Source organism: Amblyomma mixtum, chromosome 8, assembly GCF_055824585.1.
Source record: "Amblyomma mixtum isolate Tamu chromosome 8, ASM5582458v1, whole genome shotgun sequence".
Taxonomy (NCBI): Eukaryota; Metazoa; Arthropoda; class Arachnida; order Ixodida; family Ixodidae; genus Amblyomma; species Amblyomma mixtum.
The window spans coordinates 40,716,782-40,735,712 of NC_143019.1; the positions used below are offsets into that span (position 1 = coordinate 40,716,782).

General features: G+C 46.0%; 1 protein-coding gene across 2 annotated transcripts in view; it reads left to right on the forward strand.

The window, feature by feature from the left end:
- LOC149332216 (SPARC-related modular calcium-binding protein 1-like) overlaps positions 1 to 16,674 on the forward strand; it is a 41,213-nt gene extending 24,539 nt beyond the window's left edge. For both annotated transcript variants that reach the window (XM_089557153.1, XM_089557154.1), the window contains exons 7-10: positions 514 to 595; positions 2,791 to 2,866; positions 5,909 to 6,083; positions 11,933 to 16,674. In XM_089557153.1, coding sequence (XP_089413279.1) covers positions 514 to 595; positions 2,791 to 2,866; positions 5,909 to 6,083; positions 11,933 to 12,003 — 404 coding nt within the window. In that variant the 3' untranslated portion in view covers positions 12,004 to 16,674. The remainder of the gene's footprint in view (positions 1 to 513; positions 596 to 2,790; positions 2,867 to 5,908; positions 6,084 to 11,932) is intronic.
- Positions 16,675 to 18,931: the final 2,257 nt, after the last annotated feature.

The following is an 18,931-nucleotide window of genomic DNA, read 5'->3' on the forward strand; positions in this document are numbered from 1 at the left end:
CGCAAAATAAGCCCAAAGAAATAAAAATACGCGCGGACTATTTGCTACTACGGACTACTACGTATTACTCCGCCGATGGCAGAGCGGCAAGCCGCCACGGGACTGGGTGAAAGGCGCTCCACGCGTTGGTCGACTCCGCCCACCGTACGAGGCAGAATTAAAAAAAAAAAGGCGGGAGCCGGACGTTAATTCGATTTAATTGGGGAAATCGGCCACACAGGGCAGTAAATCGCAGTTTCTAAGAAAGCTCGGAACGTGTAGATCGAGTTCCCGCGGCAAAAAGACAAGTTCAGATTCCTCTTCAGTGCACCTTTAATGAAGAATACAAATTTCCTGCACATGATTAGATTGGCGGGCTGAAAAATGGGTGTGGAATTTTTTTTTAGGATTTGTAATTAGTGTTGTTTATGTGTCCAGCTGTATGTGTTGTTTAGAATTGTACAGTCGTGGTGGCATGCTCTGCCTTCTCGGCGTGCTGCGCGGAGCGCTGAAGAGGAAGCTTACTCTGCGCAGGCTGCCCATTCCGGAAGAAGCAGCTCTTCCTAGCTGCGCTTCTACACAGCTTCGAGAAGGAGCAACAGCAAGCTAGTTCCAGGTAGGGGGTTGTTTCCTTCTCCACTCAAAAATCACGAATACGAGGCTTGTCTGGAGATTACCAGACCAGATTTAAAGCGTTCTAAAGGGTCAGTCTACTGAATTTTATCGACCATATTTTCTTTGCGGCAACCGATAGCTCTTTACTCAAATTACCGTTTAGCCAGCTGTGGTGCCAAGGAGTGCGGTAGAATATTTTAAAATAGAATTTATTAATGTGGGAACACATCTGTATGAGATGGTAGTCTCATCTGGCAACCATCTGGATTTCCGCCGCACGGCGACAAACATGGCGGCGCCCGTCGAAGCCGGACCTCTCGCTTCGGACTGAATTCTCGTTGTTGCTGCCTTTTTCAGTGCGTTCACTGGCCATAAATGGGGCGCCGGTCTTTCGCTTCGTCTCATCTCGCCTATAAGAAAACATATAAGAGATAAATTTGTTTTATTTTAATAATTAGAGCGACGATTCTGCCGCTCCTAGGCTTAAGTGGAGAGTCGGTTTGTTTACAGCAATGGTTCCCATCCTGACAACAAGATGGCGCCACTATAGGCTGAGTTTATTTTTGCGTCTCTGCTAGCATACGCTGAACTAAATGTGGGAATGTGCCTGCGTTTTGCGTATGTGTAGCTATAAATATTCATGTGATTCACAGAAAAAGCGAGCGGTACGCCTTCTACAGTTTACTAGAACAAAACGTGCGTTTCTCTGACATTGGGGCATACAAATGGTGCGTAGTACATTCACTTATGCTTCTACAAAAAAAGACTACCACCTTCTTGAACAAAATGAACGTTTGGGGTCGCCACCATGCATTTTTACGCGACTTTTAACGCCGAAATAAAATATAAATTCCTGCCTAAACCGGGCGCAGACCCCACGTTATTGATGTTATACGGTGCCAACTACCAGAATATGCCATTATTTATACACTCATCTCGGTGAGTAGACTGACCCTTAAAGAAGCCTGTGGCCCACCTTGAACCCCGTTCGGCCAACCACTGGTGTGGGTCCCACTGTGCTTGCGTCACTCTCGCTTTTGCCTTCTCAGTCAGCGTTCAGATGTGTGCACACACGCATCTATTCGCCGTAGAGATGAAAGTTAATGGAGGGCACATATTCTAGAGCCAAAGCGGTGGCTCAGTGGTTATGGTGCTCGGCTGCTGACCCGAAAGACGCAGGTTCGATCCCGGCCGCGGCGGCTAGAATTTCTTTGGAGGAGAAATTTTTGAGGCCCGTGTACTGTGCGATGTCAGTGCACGTTAAAGAACCCCAGGTGGTCGAAATTTCCGGAGCCCTTCACTACGGCTTAGAAGTACTTTTTGTTGGGCTAGATGGTGCATGTTGTAAGAAAAGAACAGTAGCGCAACCAAGACGAACACAAAAGAGGACCACACAGGACTAGCGCTAAACTTCATCTAACTTTATTCACTAACAGCGCAGCAAATATAAGGAAAACCAGGACACGTGCAGAGAGATACCAGTTTCCACACAACACTATCTACAGAACCGTTCAAGATACGCCATTTCCGATTTGAAGTCAAATCGGAAATGGCGTATCTTGAACGGTTCTGTAGATAGTGTTGTGTGGAAACTGGTATCTCTCTGCACGTGTCCTGGTTTTCCTTATATTTGCTGCGCTGTTAGTCAATAAAGTTAGATGAAGTTTAGCGCTAGTCCTGTGTGGTCCTCTCTTGTGTTCGTCTTGGTTGCGCTACTGTTCTTTTATTACTTCACTACGGCGTCTCTCATAGCCTGAGTCGCTTTGGGACGTTAAACCCCAATAAACCAAACCAAACCAAACCACATATTCTAGAAGTACATAAACATTGCATTCCAGCTTGTCCCAAGCTACTTATCGTACTTGAGTTGTTATAAAAGGCGCCTACCTTCTGGAAAAGTGCTTAATTTTTACCATAAGTTTCTTTTGTATAACCATTTGAAATGTGTAAACTACCATTATAGTATTTTCAATGCTAGATGCGTTTTGAGGCCGAAGAGTGTGGTCAGTGAATCTCACTTTTGCAGTGTTGTACTCGTTTGGTTGGTTTCACATTACAACCTATGACCTGTAGGTTTTAACTTGCATTGCCACAAGTATGGCGCTTTTCTTGTTTTTTTTTTCTGTATTCCATTCTACGTAAATTGTAAGTTACAAGGTCTGAGGCACTGTGAAGGAATCAATGCTGTTCTTGCAGCCCAGCTGGGTCACACACTGCTGGGGACGATGTATTGCGCTGGAAGTTCTCCACGTTGGACGTCAACCACAATCAGGTAGAGCAGCCAGCAGCAGGTCTCCATTTCTTCTGCACGCTCGTGTCCTTTGAGTACCTGCGTTCGTAGCTTCCAGTAGCCGACACTTTGGCTACTGGAAGTGATGAAGACGACGCAGGAAATGACAGCATGGGCAATTCGGGGCCCGACAGTGGCAGAAGCTGAGCATGCCATAAACTTTATGAGGGTAAGAACTGCAGATTGGGCTAGTTGGTGTAGATTCATAGTGATGGTTCAAATGCGCAAACACACACAGACCAAGAAGGAGACAAGACACACACAGCGCTGAACACATAAAAGACACCCATGTACAAGAAATAAACTGTAGAAGAACTGCAGATTGGGCTAGTTGGTGTAGATTCATAGTGATGGTTCAACAGCGCAAACACACACAGACCAAGAAGGAGACAAGACACACACAGCGCTGAACACATAAAAGACACCCATGTACAAGAAATAAACTGTAGAAGAACTGCAGATTGGGCTAGTTGGTGTAGATTCATAGTGATGGTTCAACAGCGCAAACACACACAGGCCAAGAAGGAGACAAGACACACACAGCGCTGAACACATAAAAGACGCCCATGTACAAGAAATAAACTGTAGAAGAACTGCAGATTGGGCTAGTTGGTGTAGATTCATAGTGATGGTTCAACAGCACAAACACACACAGACCAAGAAGGAGACAAGACACACACAGCGCTGAACACATAAAAGACACCCATGTACAAGAAATACCGTATTTACCCAATTCCAACGCGCCCCCGATTCCAACGCGCACCCAATTTACGGCACCAAAAAAAAAAAAAAAATTTTCAAGCCCCGATTCTAACGCGCGCCCGATATTGGTAATAATAAAAAAAAACTACAAGCCCCGCTTCTAACGTGCATGTGACTGCCACGAATGAAAATAATTTGCAACCGTTTTTATATTTTAAGGGGAGATGCGGGTGAAAAAACCGCGATTTCTTTCGATAAAGTCGATTTTGTATTTTCTTGCGTTTTGTATTCCCCCAAGCCTCTTCTTTTATGTGTAAAAAAATCAAAGCCGATAATCAATGGGAAGATAGTAAAAAATACAATTAAAGCACTCGCGGTGGCTCGCGAAAGTGCGAATTTGACCGAATTTCGGGAACGCGGCATTTTGCTCCACGGCGTCGCCCGCTCTTGAATATTCGCGGGGAAGTAGGCCTACCCATCGTCTACGAGAAGCCACTTCGGCAGCGGCGCATTCTTGATAAAAGTACGAAAAAAAAGATCGTTTCCCGCCCGAGTCGAGCGTCGCGACTGGCCCTTCAAATCACGTGGTACGATCGGAGCCGTTCCATTGGCTACGAGCATTCCACCGCACGGTCGGGCGCAGACGCTCTTTCTTCGTTCTGCCGCCACCGAGACGTGAACCAACGCTTCTGCCCGGGTTTTTCTCCTATCTCCGCTATGGATGTGACTGAGAAACGAGATTTTCGCTCACGCAATTTCCTGACAAAGCATCAGTATAAAGGAAGACGCCCCAAGCGCAAGCGGAGAGCTCCGGTTACGGGAGGTTCGTCTGCTGCTAGGCGTAACTGCGGCAACGGCGATGCTTCTTGCGGAGCATCGATGACTCCGTCAGTGCGGCTGAGCGAAAGATAAAGATCTTCGACTGTAAAAACGGGCGCGGGAGCGCTGTTATCTGTGAGATCGGCATGATGCACGACCTCGTCAGCGGCGCGGCGTGCCCCGCCCGCGGACGATGTAATCTCTGTCAGAGAGTCGGCCGCAAAACAGAAAGGAGTCTCATCGTTTTTGGAACTTTACCGCCGAAATGACGCGTTTCCGATAACCGTTGTTTCATCAACATATTCTTCGATCCGCGTATCTTGATCGTGCAACGGCAGTGATGAGGCGTCCGCCCGCGGCAGTGCACGGGATACCGTCGCCGTGAACGCGGTCCGTGGTCGCTGAGCACGCGACCAATGACAAGCGCCACACCGGTTGAAAACGGCTCCTGCGACGCAGAAAACGACGAGCAAACGTGCTCCCATGTTTCCAGCAGTTAGTGAGCTCCCACATCGTATAATGGCGATGACGATGGGCAGCTATGGGGCAGTTTCGGTTTGCACTCGAATCCAACGCGCATGCGATTTTGAGACGTATTTTCCCCGAAAAAAGGTGCGCGTTGGAATTGGGTAAATACGGTAAACTGTAGAAGAACTGCAGATTGGGCTAGTTGGTGTAGATTCATAGTGATGGTTCAACAGCGCAAACACACACAGACCAAGAAGGAGACAAGACACACACAGCGCTGAACACATAAAAGACACCCATGTACAAGAAATAAACTGTAGAAGAACTGCAGATTGGGCTAGTTGGTGTAGATTCATAGTGATGGTTCAACAGCGCAAACACACACAGACCAAGAAGGAGACAAGACACACACAGCGCTGAACACATAAAAGACGCCCATGTACAAGAAATAAACTGTAGAAGAACTGCAGATTGGGCTAGTTGGTGTAGATTCAGTGATGGTTCAACAGCACAAACACACACAGACCAAGAAGGAGACAAGACACACACAGCGCTGAACACATAAAAGACGCTTATGTACAAGAAATAAACTGTAGAAGAACTGAAGATTGGGCTAGTTGGTGTAGATTCATGTGTGTCTTGTGTGTGTGTCTTGTCTCCTTCTTGGTCTGTGTGTGTTTGCGCTGTTGAACCATCTTTATGAGGGTGTTTTCTGTGCAAAGGGGATTGGCGGAAAAGCTAGCTCGTGTCTGAAATTAGTTTAAGGACACTGTTGTCGTTGCTAGGCAGCCGCCACAGCAAGCGAAAATAACGGACTTTTGCGGTGACGAGTAAATAAAGACTTATCTTTTTTTTTTCTCTGTTCATCGTACTAATCTTTGGTTTTGTTTTTGACAGGTAATTGGACAGCATTATGCCATTTCGGTTAAGCCCTAGTACCGTTTAGTTCGTACTTTTTCTGAGCTGCGACCAACTACGGTGCAACGAGGTTTTGCTGTATTCTCACAGCCCTAATTGAGACGCTTGCCTGTGCAGATGCTGGAGCGGAAAGAGTGGAAGCAGTTCCGGCGTGGTTGGGCGAGCTTCCTCAAGAACGGTGGCAGGAAAAAGCTGCGCAAGTGCTGGCGCAACTTTCTGCGCTTTTGCGATGAGAACGAGGACAGCCGTATTAGCCAGGACGAGTGGCTGAAGTGTGGCAAGCCTGTGACAGGTATGCTTCCTTCTCTGCCAGCATCCTCCTTCGCCTGTTGTGTGCTTTGTAGAGAGGCCTTAGATCTTTTACCATTAGTGTGTGGTCGCCACATCCCAGGTAGTACCAGAACATTGTTGACATTGTCAATGAGTAATTACTCCCTTATTACAAATCTTCTCCTTGGGGGATTCCCCTAAATATTTGGTCAACACTGTTCCCACTTCGAGTTATTGATCAATTTGCTCTCGCCCTACCATAAGCTTGCCGTCCCGGTTAGTTCATTTGGTAGAGCGACTGCTCTGGTGTAGCGGTGGTCCCGGGTTCGAACCCCGGACCAGGACGAATTTTTCTTTAACTACGAAGTTTCTGTGAAAGCTGTATAGCTTTCCTTTGTGGCCGTATGGCTGCGCTCGGGTGGACGTCAATGAGTAATTACTCCCTTATTACAAATCTACTCCACCTTGGGGGATTCCCCTAAATATTTGGTCAACACTGTTCCTACAGCGCCCGTCCTGTGTTTTTCGTGTTTCTTCTGTCCTTGTGCCGTAGCGCTGTTGTGAATCTGTTTATTAAGCATGAACCAACTAGCCCACACCAGAATCCTCTTAGAACTGTTCCCACTTCGAGTTATTGATCAATTCGCTCTCGCCCTACCATAAGCTTGCCGTCCCGGTTAGCTCAATTGGTAGAGCGACTGCTCCGGTGTAGCGGTGGTCCCGGGTTCGAACCCCGGACCAGGACGAATTTTTCTTTACCTACGAAGTTTCTGAGAAAGCTGTATAGCTTTCCTTTGTAGCCGTGTGGCTGCGCTCGGGTGGACGTCAATGAGTAATTATTCCCTTATTACAAATCTACTCCACCTTGGGGGATTCCCCTAAATATTTGGTCAACACTGTTCCCACTTCGAGTTATTGATCAATTCGCTCTCGTCCTACCATAAGCTTGCCGTCCCGGTTAGCTCAATTGGTAGAGCGACTGCTCCGGTGTAGCGGTGGCCCCGGGTTCAAACCCCGGACCAGACGAATTTTTCTTTACCTACGAAGTTTCTGTGAAAGCTGTATAGCTTTCCTTTGTGGTCGTATGGCTGCGCTCGGGTGGACGTCAATGAGTAATTACTTCCTTATTACCAGAACATTACAACAGTGTTACGTTTTTGCTTTGGTCAAACGTTAATTTAATGTTCTTATTCTTCTTTTGCAATGTTTGTGCAATGTTATCAATAACCGTTGGAATAACCTGGAATACTGCCTGTGTGCAAGCCGCACACTTCTTACTTTCTCTTTTTCTCTAACATATGTTTCGACGATGCAAAATACTGTTTATTGTCCATTATAAGTTGACTCCCCAACTCATGACCCCCTCTTGGCAAAAATGTTTTACTCTGAATATAGGCTGGCATTGCCTCACCCAGCGGCCCTACCTCGCCAATAAGGTTTTCAGTAACTACCAAGTCATGCAAAGAAACATTTATTTGCAACGAGGAATTTTTATGACTTGTTGCTGCTTGTGAGAAAAACTTGGTCGCGATTATCACCATTTTGTGAGTCGCTGCTGGTCGGCTGGCAACCTATACTAGGCATCATGTCGGCTGGCAACCTATACTAGGCATCACTGACCCATTGTGCCACTGCACTCAAAGAAATGCACTTCAGCCACCTTGTTAGTGTCTGGGTTTTCCTGCTGGAGCCATTCATTGTAGAACTTACCGATGTGGTCTTTGAATGGCTTGTTCAGTGCCATGTCTAATGGCTGAAGGATAGTTTTGAATCCGCTTGGAATGATGAGCAGGTCGCATCTACTGTCCACCACCACTTTTTTTCGCGTGGTAGGCAATGTGGCCGCGGAAGAAGCCCAGGATGAGCATGCTGTGATGTTTTAGTCATGCACCTGGACGCCTGCAACTCACGAGACAAAACCACTCATGGACAGTTTCGTCATTAACCCTTTGAAGGTTTTTGCCGTATATGTACGGCGGCGGTTTTCTGTCCCGCAAGGTCTTTGCCGTACGGGTACGGTTTCGATCTTCCGTTTGAAATTTTGCGGCAAAAGAACAATGCGTGCTCACTGGGGGGTGCTGCCACCTCTTAGGACTTACAAGAAGTGTTTGAATTTTGTGCTGCCTTCTTACGGAGATAAGCAGAACTTATGTCTAGCTTTAGCGCGGCGGCACAGACTGCGGCAACACCCCTTTTGTAGTTTTGGTTTCGCCGCGTGATCGCAACGGAGTCGCGCGAAATTTGAGTTCTCTTTTTGTCAGCACTATCTTGCAGGGGCTGCCGAAGTTGATTTCTATCTTTATTGGCGCTGCTCTTAGCTTGCTTATCACCGTTGCTCGCGAGGTATTCTTTCTCTCTGCGGCAAAGCGCCTACGCGGTTTTGATTCCGCCACGGGATCGCAACGGAGTCGCGTGAAACATGTTTTCTCTTTTTGGGCACTCTCTTGCAGAGGCGGCGGAAGTTGATTTCTATCTTTATTGGTGCTGCTCTTAGCTTGTTTATCACCGTCGCTCGTGAAATTCTATTGAACATTTTCCAGTTGTGAGTGATGCTGTCACCAAAGTGCTGTTCCTAACTTTTTTTTTACTATTTATTCTCGATTATATACATTTTGTAGATTCAAGATCCGCAATAAAGTAATTTGACCACCTGGGAAAGTTTTCTTCAAAATAATTCGACCCTCAAAGGGTTAAAAAAACCCTTTTCATCCACCCACACAATAACCATAGGTGGAAGCTTTGCCTTTGTCGGGATCGTTCTTCTCCTGAACAGAGAAATGGGTGGTAGCTTGTTCCATACAGCACAACATGGCTGTGAAATGGTTGTGTGGTTTTCCCTGTTGTCAGCCAGCAAACCTGGCGCTCCCCTATCGTCAGCACAGTTCTCTTACTAGGCATGTCAGATCAGACCAGGGGCTGGTTGGTGTTGCTGATGTGACCAAGCAGAAATGAATGTTCAGCCCTCAGGTCACGCACATAGTGCACAAATGCGGTCTGTTTTTCCTTACGCTTCGTGCAGCCTTTGGCATACAGTCGTGCATCGCCTTTGGCTCAGGCCATTCTACTTAAACGAAGTTCGTAACCCATTTTTTCGAGACTTAAAGGTGCACTGAAGAGGAATCTGAACTCGTCTTTTTGCCGCGGGAACTCGATCTACACGTTACGAGCATTCTTAGAAACGTCGATTTACTGCCCTGTGTGGCCGATTTCCCTAATTAAATCGAATTAACGCCCGGCTCCCGCCTTTCTTTTTTTTAATTCTACCTCGTACGGTGGGCGGAGTCGACCAACGCGGGGAGTGCCTTTCACCCAGTCCCGTGGCGGCTTGCCGCTCTGCCATCGGCGGAGTAATACGTAGTAGTCCGTAGAAGCAAATAGTCCGCGCGTATTTTTATTTCTGCGGGCTTATTTTGCGGTTATATTATCTGCAAATGAAACTATTTATTCACGGAAACCTAAAAAACAAAATGAAGCGAAAGCAAAGCCTCCACGGAGCTGGCTGAAAGGCACTCCTTGCGTTGGTCGACTCCGCCCACCGTACGAGGCAGAATTAAAAAAAAAAGGCGGGAGCCGGGCGTTAATTCGATTTAATTAGGGAAATCGGCCACACAGGGCAATAAGTCGCAGTTTCTGACAATGCTAGGAACGTGTAGATCGAGTTCCCACGGCAAAAAGACAAGTTCAGATTCCTCTTCAGTGCACCTTTAATGCTCAGTGCACGAGATGCGCAACCTCTCGGCGACAGTGCATGCCTTCACTTCTATGCTGGCGTAGCATACACTCAGACTCTTGCTTCTTTCGTAGTGAGCCCAATCTCGAACCACCTCCTCAATGGCAGGGTAGCGTCTGGACTTCAGTCCACGAAAGGAGTGGCACACAACAGCGCATGCAAAGGTCTTGCTTCTTTTTTTGTTCTTCTCCCAACCCCTCACGCACTTTTCTGACACATCAAGCTTGCGCCCTTCTGCGATATTGTTACCCAGCGACGCTGATGCTTGTGATAAGGCTCCACCATTACTGTGTCGCACTGTGAAGGATTCGGGAGACACACTTACCGTTTTGGAGCATTTCTGCTGTGACATTCACGGCACTGTGCGTGCAATAGAGCATTGATGAAAATATCAAAGTATAGTCATTGTTGCGCTGTTCTCGTGTCAAAAGCTGGTAACTGTTGTCTAGTCTTTCACCAAATATATTTACCGTGATGCAAGTGGTCTTTCTCAGTTTTTTATTGGTTATTCAATCAATAATTCTATAGAGGTAGATGTGGAGGCGACCACGGCTACGTTTATTTGAAGGCTGCCTGAGAAGAGATGGCGGCAGAGCAGCGACGGCAGTGTCCGGCCGAGGCTGAGGTCCAGAGCGTTCTCTCTTGCGCGAGCCAGTGTTCTCCACGCGTGCTGGCCACTCTTCTTCCTCTTCGGCATTTTTCCATTGTTGGCTGCGCAGGTCGCTACAATTCGGACTTTGGGATAATTCGAACATCTTTTCTGACCTCTTGAGTTTCAAATAAATGGCAAAGCGAGCGAATAAATTTTAATGAGAAACAGGTCTGTAGAGTTGCTTGACGATCAAATGGTTGGGGTCCTCATTCCAGAACTGCAGTGACCCAAGCTGCTTCACAAACCTGGTCGATGAGCTTTAGCTGATCTCACTGGAATACGCTTGTCAGCTGAGCCTCCCACTGCTCGTAAGACATATGTGTCTTCGTTGAAGGTCGAGGCTTGTCTGCTTGTACCCACGAAACATGGAAAAGTATGGGACTTGCGTCACACCAGGGGCACGTATCATGGCATTGAGTAGGATACATTTTGCTGTATTTATGTGGGTTTCAAAATGAGTTTGTCAGTATTTGGTGTCAGGCTACAGCATCTGCTGTGCTTAGCATTTTTGTGTGCTGGAGGGTATTGCGTACAGTTAAGATACAGTCTTTCTAGTTGTTTCACTCCTTGTGGATGGAAGGTTATGAGCCACCTCATTGCCCTGTAATCTGGCATGACCTGGTGTCCAAGTAATTCAGTGATGTTTGTTTAAATCGGTAGCAGCAAGGAAATTTGGGGGGGGGGGGGGGGGGGGGGTCTATTAGCTGTATATTTATGGGAGGCTTGCTGCAAAGCCGTTTTACCAAGTCTGTCTTGGTGTTTAATAGCAAAGGCTATGGCTTCAGCTGTGGTGGGGCTTTGGGCCTGAATGGTGGCTCTTGATAGTGGGCTGTACATGTGGCCTACCGCAGCTGTATCAAATGCGGCCTCATCCGGATATGTTGCAACATATACGTGTGTGGCATAAATGTCATTCTGAAGTGTTTGTTGCAAATGCTCCTCTCAAGCCTTGTGCCTTCCTGTGCACAGTTCATGATGCATATATTTAGGTATTGGTGCTGCCGTTAAGTGATCCTTACTGTGGTATGGTGGTGTTTGTTTGGCTTCCAAAACATTCCAGTCCCCCGTGGTGCTAGTCCTGTGAAGAATGGCTCTGCCTGCTTACTGCCAGGGATTGGAGCCTTGTGTTCTGAGAGACGGGGATCCCACCTCTGAGTTCTTGACAGGTGTTGTGAATGCCGAGGTCATCTAACCGTTGTTTGAAGTGGTGGTAGGGAGGCCTAGCACCGTTTTGTAGGCTCCCCTGATGATGGTGTCAATTTGGGCTTCTTCGTTTCTATTGTGGATGCGGTACGGGAGGTGATAGGTGACCCTGTTTATAATTAAGGCTTGGACTAGTCTGCAGGTGTTTTCTTCCCTAATGCCTTAATGAGCTTTTACCGTAACAGTTGCTTAACGAGGCAGTGCTTGCTTTCCAGTCGCCATTATCATTTTTGTACTTGTTTATTTGTTAGTGTTTGTTAGCTCATTTTGCTGTGCCCGTTTTCAGGCTCTGCCCAGCCAGACAGTGGGCCCCGCAGGGGACCCAACCCCTTTTTGACGATCCTCATCAGGAGATGAGGCAGGCCAAGTGAAGGGCGCAGGCCCTCAGCTCACAACATGGTTGCCCACCCGTCTGCTGCAAAGGCCACATTCAGCAGGAGAAGCAACGCTTCTGCTCACAGATGCCTCTGTAAACAAATTTTGGGCTATACTGGATGGCACGCTGATTGGCTGCCATCTATGTGAGATCATTCTTCTGGTATTGTTTTTTTTTTTTTTTTAGGAGTGTAGACACCAAAATTTTGCTTGCATGTTTTCTTCTTTCAAGGAGTGCGTTAGATATTGTATACAGGGCAGCCGCGGTGGCTCAGTGGTTATGGTGCTCGGCTGCTGACCCGAAAGACGCGAGTTCGATCCTGGCTGCGGCGGTTGAATTTCTTTGGAGGAGAAATTCTAGAGGCCCGTGTACTGTGCGATGTCAGTGCACGTTAAAAAACCCCAGGTGGTCGAAATTTCTGGAGCCCTTCACTACGGCGTTGCTCATAGCCTGAGTCGCTTTGGGACGTTAAACCCCATAAACCAAACCAAACCGGATATTGTATACAGAGATCACCAGGTGGTATTCGCGTGCGAGCGCTAAATGTTTTGTAATTGAATTTCTTCTTGACGTTGTTTTGATTTCATGAGCCTAACGATTGCTATGGATTGGCATTTAGGGCTTGTGAGGCATAAAAAAGCCAGTAACATAGCTGCTGATATATCGTTTGTCGCCATATCAGCTTTTAAAGGGTCAGTCTACTCGCCGAGATGAGTGTATAAATAATGGCATATTCTGGTAGTTGGCACCCTATAACATCAATAACGAGGGGTCTGCACCCTGTTTAGGCAGGAATTTATATTTTATTTCGGCATTAAAAGTAGCGTAAAAATGCATGGTGGCGACCCCAAACGTTCATTTCGTTCAAGAAGGTGGTAGTCTTTTTTTGTAGAAGCATAAGTGAATATACTACGTACCATTTGTATGCCCCAATGTCAGAGAAACACACGTTTTGTTCTAGTAAACTGTAGAAGGCGTACCGCTCGCTTTTTCTGTAAATCACATGAATATTTATAGTTACACGTACGCAAAACGCAGGCACATTCCTACTTTTAGTTCAGCGTATGCTAGCAGAGATGCAAAAATACACTCAGCCTATAGTGGCGCCATCTGGTTGTCAGGGCGGGAACCATTGCTGTAAACAAACCGACTCTCCACTTAAGCCTAGGAGCGGCAGAATCGTCACTCTAAATGTTAAAATAAAGCAAATTTATCTCTTATATGTTTTCTTATAGGCGAGATGAGACGAAGCAAAAGACCGGTGCCCCATTTATGGCCAGTGAACGCACTGAAAAAGGCAGCAACAATGAGAATTCAGTCCGAAGCGAGAGGTCCGGCTTCGACGGGCGCCGCCATGTTTGTCGCCGCGCGGCGGAAATCCAGATGGTTGCCAGATGAGACTACCATCTCATACAGATGTGTTCCCACATCAATAAATTCTATTTTAAAATGTTCTACCGCACTTCTTGGCTCCACAGCTGGCTAAACGGTAATTTGAGTAAAGAGCTATCGCTTGCCGCAAAGAAAATATGGTCGATAAAATTCAGTAGACTGACCCTTTAAGGCAGGCTGGCTTAAGTGCTAGTGATTTAACACTAGGTATCTGCAGTTATATATTTTTTTTTTCATACCTCAGATGACGTAAGCACCAACTATAGGTCACAGCCGTTGTCCAGTTGATAAAACCAAAACATCAAAAAGAAATTCAGTTATAAATGGTTTAGTGGTTGTAGGCGATACCACGTGGTGAAGCATGTATTGTTATGTCTAACGCATCCATTGGAAAAGAAAAGACGTCACTAAAGTGTCTGTGGTCCATATTGTTACCTGGCCTGCTTTGTCTTTTTCGTCACAATGTCATCGTAACTCATTTACACAAGCAAAATCAGGAGTGAACTGGGCGTACTGTGAGCTTAGCGACAGTGTCACAAAGAACATCTGTTGTGCTAGATGTGTTTTGCTATGTGTTGGATAGCTGTACTGGCCATTGCATATTTCTTTCGGTGTCTGTTTTTAATTATTTCGTTTTATAATAACTCGTGCACAAACAAATTGTGGTGCAGATTGTTAACTGGTTTATGGTAAGCGTAGAAGTGATGTTATGAGGAAGGATTATTGTGCCACTGTATGTCAGCAGTAACAACTGGCACGTTATTCTTTTGGTGGTGTTCTTTTTTTCCTGGTGTAATAACTCATACGCACAATGCATAGCAGTCGAGTCAAAAAGAATAACTGTTGTGTCACTGTGTGTCAGTTGTAACACACTGACACAGCCTTTTTCTGCTTTTTTTCTTCTTAATGTTATCATATTTCTGACTCTGAAAAAAAAAAAAAATGCTGTGCAAATCTTTTAACAGAGTAACAGTGAGTGTCACAACAGTGTTATAAAGAAGCCGTTGATTTAGGCATGTGCTGCACTGTTATCTGCCATGAGTTTTTAGTCTTCTGTTGTCATTGTCTTTTATGTTATTATTACTCCAGCAAAGTCCCATTGTGCAAACCCCTAGCTGGGTTCACTGTGAGCAAAGCAGCAGTGCTGTAACGAACAACAGTGTCGCGGGGCGAGTCTTGCGTCGATTATCAGGCGCTGGCTGAAATGTATTACCTTTCCTGTGTTATTATGTTTCGCTGTGTAACTACTCTGCTGCACAGGCAACATCATGTGGCATGAACTCTTGCCCGGTAGATTAGGAGCGTAGCCCTGACGTCATGTGTCTTGTTGTACACATAGAGTTCATGCCCTCCTTCATGCAGTAAGCACTCTTCCGGTGTCACAATCTTTCAGACGTGTTTGTTACTCTCTCTTTATCAAAGTCCGAGTGAAAATTGCATGTTGGAGAAATGAATTGATCGAAGCAAGTGTACGAGACATATTTCCGCATGTGAACCCTGTGAAAACTACTTCTGTTTATTCAGTCGAGTTGGGGCTTGAAAACCCAGCTTTAATTACGCAAAGCTCGGATTAACAGGAAGGTTTAAAAGCAGGCCATATTTGCAGGCAAGCAGCGACAACGTCAGTAACTTTTTTTTGGATTGTGGATGTCTGACGTTTGGCTGCACCGCTGTCCACGTGATTGTGGGGGGAAAAGAATTTTGAAAATATTTTATTTAAAAATCCTAAAGTCTCAGCAATAAATATGTTTTTTGCTGCAAAGTGAATCATAAAACCAAGAAAAGCACGAAAAATCGATTTTACTAAGAAAGAAAATGGGTGCCATTGTCCTCGGTGTTCCTTTAATTTACTGCCTTACAACAGCTGCCTACTGCATGAGCACTGCACGAGTGATCTTTTAATACCAGTATGCGCGATGAAGTCTTGTTGTTGTGGTCTTCATGTGCTAGGGTTCGTTTCGAGAGGCCGAATGCGGCCAGTGATGCATTAGTGTCTGCCAGTTGCAAACTGTTTCTGTACTCAAACAGCTTATGGTGACTTCCAGTCGCAGAGTTGGAGCATTTGCGGAGCAACGTTTTCTGCTCTCTTTGAAGCAACTCTATTCCAATCTCGGATCTGGACTGCGGATTGCCCGTTGCAATCCTAGATAGGGAGCAGACACCTAACAAAGGCCGCTCCATGGAGCAGTCCGGACTGCTTCTCCAAAATCTGCAGATTCAGTCGGAAGTAGCAAGCAACGGCACTGGAGGGTGCAAGGAATGCTGGGTGCCTTCTCCATTTGCTTTGCGAGCAACGCTCTGGCTTGCTTCACCTGGTGCATGAGTTTGGTACTTAGGTGCTCTGTCGTAGAGCGGACAGATTGCTCCGGATCTGCGATTGGAATTCATCATTTGTGAATTTGGCCGCCGATGGAGAGGATGCAAGTGCCATATAATGGAACGATATTGCTTTTTCTCTGTGGGCGCAGTGGGCACAGTTTTTAGTTGATTGTGTCTTTTGATGCAAGCCTCACAGCCTAATGAAATATTCTTCTGAAAGCGGCTTTGTTATGTTTTTAATCTATATATGAGTGATCTCCTTTAGCTCACATTATTTAAAATATGTGGTAGTTCTGTTCAAGGTAACAAGTCTTTTTTTATATATACTATAATTTAAAAAAAATGGTCACCTGTCTGTATTTTCAAACAAGGCTTAATCAGAGAGAAGGCTGAATTGATTAACGGATATCAAATTAATGTATGTCTACTGCACAAGGTGCCACTGTTAATAAATTCATTGCTCTCACTCGATATACAGCTGAAGACAAAATTTAGCAGGACGTGGGTGCATGGAAAAAATGTTATTGCCGTCTTGTCTTGCTACCCATTCGGTTGGTATCTATTTCAGTGGATGTAGCATGCATGCCCCTTCATCTTCCAGGCTTGCAAATAAACCATTTTGCCTGACCGCATGGAAATAGTTTCTTTTTTGTGCTCTAGCATCCCACTGAATTGTGTCCCATGTCGTGCAGTGGTATTTTTCATTGCACATCTTGCTCACATCATGCATTGCATATGTAACATGACCAAAAGACTTGCTCATTCGACTTGATGGCTGATCCGAAGCTTGTTTAGTGAGAGCTGTGCTTTCCCAGTGAATTTTTGTTTGTTCTCTTTGAAGTGCCTGTACATGTTCTGTTCACATTTTGTGGGGTTACTTGTTGGGATGTAGAGAATGGCACTTCCTTTTTAAGATTGGAAATAAACTTTTGTGTTGTTCATTGTTTGCATTTTCTCACAGGCCATGTGTGTGTTGGTTCAGGTCAAAATGGCTTCTCACAACTTAATGCTTTATGAACACATTAGTGGGAGTACTTGTCACTTATGGGTTGTGGAATTATTGACCTGTGTGGCGGTCTTTTTTTTTTACTGACCTGGGAGAGTAGGAGTCCACCAATGGGTGGCCTTTTACCTGTAGGGTGGCTGGGGACTTCGGTATCACTGATTATTTTGCTTTTAGATTTCCATTAACAAATAGTTTCAGTTGCATGTGGACTCTGCTTTCCAGTTCACAGATGGCAGAGCAGAAAAGGGCCATATGCAATTTTTAATTTTCTATTCATTTATTCCTTCCCTCCCTCCCTCCTTTATCCCTTCTACTGCGCCTTTCCTCAAAAAATTTTCAATTTCCTCTTTCTTCATTTCTTCTTTCACTCCCTCCTTTATCCATCTTAGGGCAATTGGTTCAGGTGTCCACCGAGATGTGACGGGTACTGCTCAAAAACCAATTTTCAATTTTCTCTTTCTTCGTTTCTTCTTTCACCGCTGCGCACGACAAACGAAACGTCCGGCTTAAAACAGCATCGCTGTTTGCAGTACTACCAAAGTGGTACTACATAGGGTACTACGGTGGACCTTGGTACTACCGTACTACCGCGCTGCAAACACAAACTATACATTAAGCGCCTGCGGAAGCCGGCTTTCACGCTACTTTTTGCATTGTGCAGTTGGTTAACGCAGTGTAGGAACGGCTACTGCGGCGCAGCCGAAACTACCCAGACGTCAGTCTTCGCTTGGCCGGAGGCCGGAGCACTGCATCCGTAGGGCAAACGCCACAGCATCAGCGCTCTGGCAACAATGATACGGACCCGACGTTCGAGCCGACTCACATGAGTAAATGAACTGCCTTCTTTTTTGTTTGTGCGGTTCAACCCATCCGGGTCCTCCCTAGGTTTGACTCCGCCCCTTAGAAATCCCTGTCCCTAGGGGTAATTCTCTTCCCCTGTCTACATTTGTTTGTGTTTTTTGTCTAGCTGAAATAATATTTTTTTTTACTATATTTACAAACAATGCATTTCAGAACAATGCTTATTACTTTTATAGAAGCTTTTTACAGTTTTTTTTTTCATGTAAATTGAATTTGGGCTTTTATTTGTGCATGATCACGTGACTTCATTGTTTTGCACACTTCGATATTCTAACGGTCCTCTCGTGTCCGTTGTGCGAGCGTCTTCGCTGGTCTTTTAGGCTGTGCAATTGCTGTAGGGCTGATTGCACTGTTTTATTACCTCTTTCTGTCGCAGCTCCGTTGAGCTTTCTTTTGGCCGTTGCCATATTCATAGTTCCTAGTTGTTAGCGCAGTTGCGCGTTCTCTGTTTCACGCTGTTTTATAACCGCTTTGTTCAGTAGCAGCTCTGTTGCGCTTTCTTTTGGCCGTTGCCGTATTCTGTGTTGCGCTGGGTGCGCACTTTTCTAATTGTTAGCGCCGTTGCGCATTCTTTATTTGGCAATATAAATTGTGTTTGTGTCTGTCGATGAGGTGCCCTTGTAGGAATGGAGGGACCAAGTGCACCACCCGCCGAGTCACCTGCACCACCCGCCGAACCACCCGCCGAGCCATCTGCACCACCCGCCGAACCACCCGCCGAGCCACCTGCACCACCCGCCGAGTCTGAACCTGCGCCTGATAAGTATCTGTGCCCAGTGTGCCAAGCTGAGTTTGCTTTTGAGAGTTCTCAAAGGAGGCATTTGCGAAAACAGCATCCCGAAGCTATAAGCTCTCTTTGTTTCGCGAAAGGCTCCTATTCTTGTGACCAGTGTACTAATGTAAACTTTGCCCGCCGTGGCGAATTGTTGCAGCACCACGAGCAGAACCATGGGTTCGTGTCGAGACTAAGTACGCTTCAGTTTTCTTCCTATTCAGGTGAGGAAGATGCACGCGTTCTTGGCGTTCTTTTTTTTGTGCATGCACGAATAAATGTTAGCTTGCGTAGACCGCTCGCGTAGTGTTCTGCGGAGGAAAAGGGAGCGAAATTTTGACAGCGCTTCCAGGTACTTACATGAACGACAGAGGTCAGTGCATTGCGAATTGCTGGGTAAAGCAAGGAATAAGCACAGCAAGCGCAGGACGACTCCTGGTTAATGCTATTTGCAGGCACAGCAGAAGCACAGGATGCGTAAAAAAAAAATATCGTGAGAAATGCATACAAATAAGAAGCATTATGCGCCTCATTGCTTCTGCTTATCTGTTGTTTATAG